Raw genomic sequence first — 2,522 nt, forward strand, 5'->3', positions numbered from 1 at the left:
CCACCCCCCACCCCCCACCATATGCTGTCACCCTGGTGAGCTGAAAAGATCGGGGTACCTCAGAGGAAGAAGGATGAATGCAAATTAGGTGTGATCCTTCTCTGGTTGCAAATGACACTAAAGCCAAGAAGCCAAGGCACATAAAGCCATCAAAGAAGCCTGAACAAATCCTCCCCCAAGACTGTGCCAGATCCCAGGTGCAGGCCACCTGCAGGATCTCCCGCATTTTGCAAGAGCGTCACTCATCGCTGCCTGTTTGATGTGGTTTAGGTTTTATACAAGGAGGGGGAGTCACTGTAAATTCCTGGGAGTCAGTGGCCTGGATTAGGAACAAGTGCCGCTCCTAGAATATTAACAAGCCATGGGAGTTGCCCCACGCCAAGTCATGAGAAGGGACAGGTGAGCCGTAGACACGGCTGCTTAGACAGCTCCAGGTCTGCGCTCTGATTCGGGCTCAGCGCATTCTGAACTCTGGCTTTCCCATCCACCAAATGGGGATGTGTCGGGTGTCTGTCCCCTAGGCTGCTAGGATGCCCCGGGGTGCGTTCACATCTCTGTCCTGACATCAGGGACTAACTGCTTCACCATTGTGCCCAAACTCCTGGCACTCAGGAGTGAAATCATGGATGAATGAATAAATGAATGAATGCATGGAGAACACCAGTCTTCTGGAGCTGGCTGGAGCTCCAAGAATAGACTGTTATAGTTTTGGGAATTCTGTGAGCCCACTGTTACATTATAGGTGCCTTGAACTTGACCTTGCAGGAGTATTTACAGTATGGAAATTGGCAAATCCTACCCACCAGGACTTCCTTTCCTCCTGCCTTCTCAGAGAGCAAGCAGAACACTGGCTAGGATCCGGGCAGGCCCTGTGTGCAGCATTCTGCAAATAGGAATCCCCGCAGCCACTCGGTGAGGAAGGCGCAGGTGGGAATGTCCTTTCACAGGTGGGAAAGCTGAGGCCCTGGGAGGTTACGGCACTTGCCCAAGAATGGTTCTGTGGCAGAGAAGAAGGAAGACCGCCCTCGCTGTCCTCTTCTTGGTGGCCACTGTGGTGTCACAGGAACCAGCCACGTGAATCCCGCTGGTGCAGGAAAGAGCATTATATATTTTCAGCCACTGCTTTAATCAGCTCCTGCAGGAGGGTGGTCCTCCGGGAGAAGAGAGGCAGTTGCCTGGTGACTAAAGTGCCTCCCCGTCCTGGAAGGTCACCCTGTGTTAAGGGAGGGTGCCGCTCACCTCCTGAGGCGGGCCTCCCCCAGGGGCTCCGGGCCCCCAATCCAATCAGCCCGCAGCCGCCTCCTGCCTCCTAGAGCAACTGACCTCGCTGGGTCTTGCTGTTGACAAGACATCAGGGTCGCGGGTAGGACTGAATGACAGCGTCATGTTCTAGAACACGGCGGAGGGCTTTGTGTGCAGGGAGACTCACCCGGTGTGCTCATCACTGTCAGAGCGGGAGGGCAGAGCCCGGCAGAGGTGGGAGCCACCACAGGGGCCCAGGCACCTCACAGAGCGTTTATTTACCTTGTTTGTGGCTTTGGCGGGTCCCTTCTGGGTCAATCGTGGACTCCCTGCAGCTCAATTTAAGGGATGACAGAAGCTCTCCAGGGGCCACTCTAGCTTGAACATTCCAGGTCTGTGAGGCCCTGCCAAGCCCACACCAGCCCTTGCTCACCCTGCACTGGATTGTGTCCCCCTCCACCAGGCAGAAGGAGTGAGTGCTTGTCTGGGACCAAACAGCGGCCAGCCAGCAGTGTAGACAGGGATGGAGTCAACACGGATTCCAGGTACTACTCTGGCCCTCCACAGGGCAACCCGAGGAGGCGGATCTTGCAGCTCCAGCAGGTCTCCGTTCAGGAGCACATGGGTGGCTCTGAAAGGCCCCCTTGCTGCTGGAAAGGGCTGTGACTTGGGCTCGGTCCCCTGGTCTGCAGGAAAGGGCTGCTGAGATCCTGCCTAGGACCCTGTGCAGTGGAGCCAGGCCCACCCAAGTCCCTGTCTCGCAGCAGGGCAGAGCTGGTGCCCTGACCCTGTGCTTTCCCCTGAGCTGGCCCGCAGCACAGACGCCACATACCCAACAACCTTTGGTGGCCATGTCAACAAGGACGGTAGAGCACACTGACCTGGCCTCCACAGGAAAGTCTTGACTTCCGATTTCTGTGGTGGCCCTGTGACCTCCCTGAGCACCAGCTCCTCTTCCCTTGCAAGGCAGATATGATCCCACAGGACCGCCAGCTGCAGTCACCTTGTGCCATGTCCACCCAGGCCCTTTGGTGGACAACACATGAACTGACTCCCATTTTAAGGAGGAGGAATCAGGGTTAGATAGGTGGCCAGGCCGACCGGTGTCACCCTGCCCAAATGCAGAGCCAAAGCCTTAAGCTGTCTTAACCCAGAAACTTCCCGCGGTGGCCGCGGGGACCACTTGTGTGGCCCCTCTATTGCAGTTTACCTAAAATGAAACCACCTGAGGGCGTCCCTCTCAAACTCTCCGCGGGAGGGAGGGTGGGCGGAGCTCCGGC

The 2,522-nt window shown here is 56.9% G+C and overlaps 1 protein-coding gene across 3 annotated transcripts in view; it reads left to right on the top strand.

Annotated features, from left to right (window-relative positions):
- Positions 1 to 1,750: 1,750 nt before the first annotated feature.
- The window catches only part of Tesc (tescalcin), a 35,390-nt gene continuing 34,618 nt past the window's right edge, over positions 1,751 to 2,522 (top strand). For all 3 annotated transcript variants that reach the window (XM_048785654.1, XM_048785652.1, XM_048785653.1), the window contains exon 1: positions 1,751 to 1,787. In XM_048785654.1, coding sequence (XP_048641611.1) covers positions 1,766 to 1,787 — 22 coding nt within the window. In that variant the 5' untranslated portion in view covers positions 1,751 to 1,765. The remainder of the gene's footprint in view (positions 1,788 to 2,522) is intronic.

The sequence above is a fragment of the Marmota marmota genome, unplaced genomic scaffold (genome assembly GCF_001458135.2).
Source record: "Marmota marmota marmota unplaced genomic scaffold, marMar, whole genome shotgun sequence".
NCBI classification, from domain to species: Eukaryota; Metazoa; Chordata; class Mammalia; order Rodentia; family Sciuridae; genus Marmota; species Marmota marmota.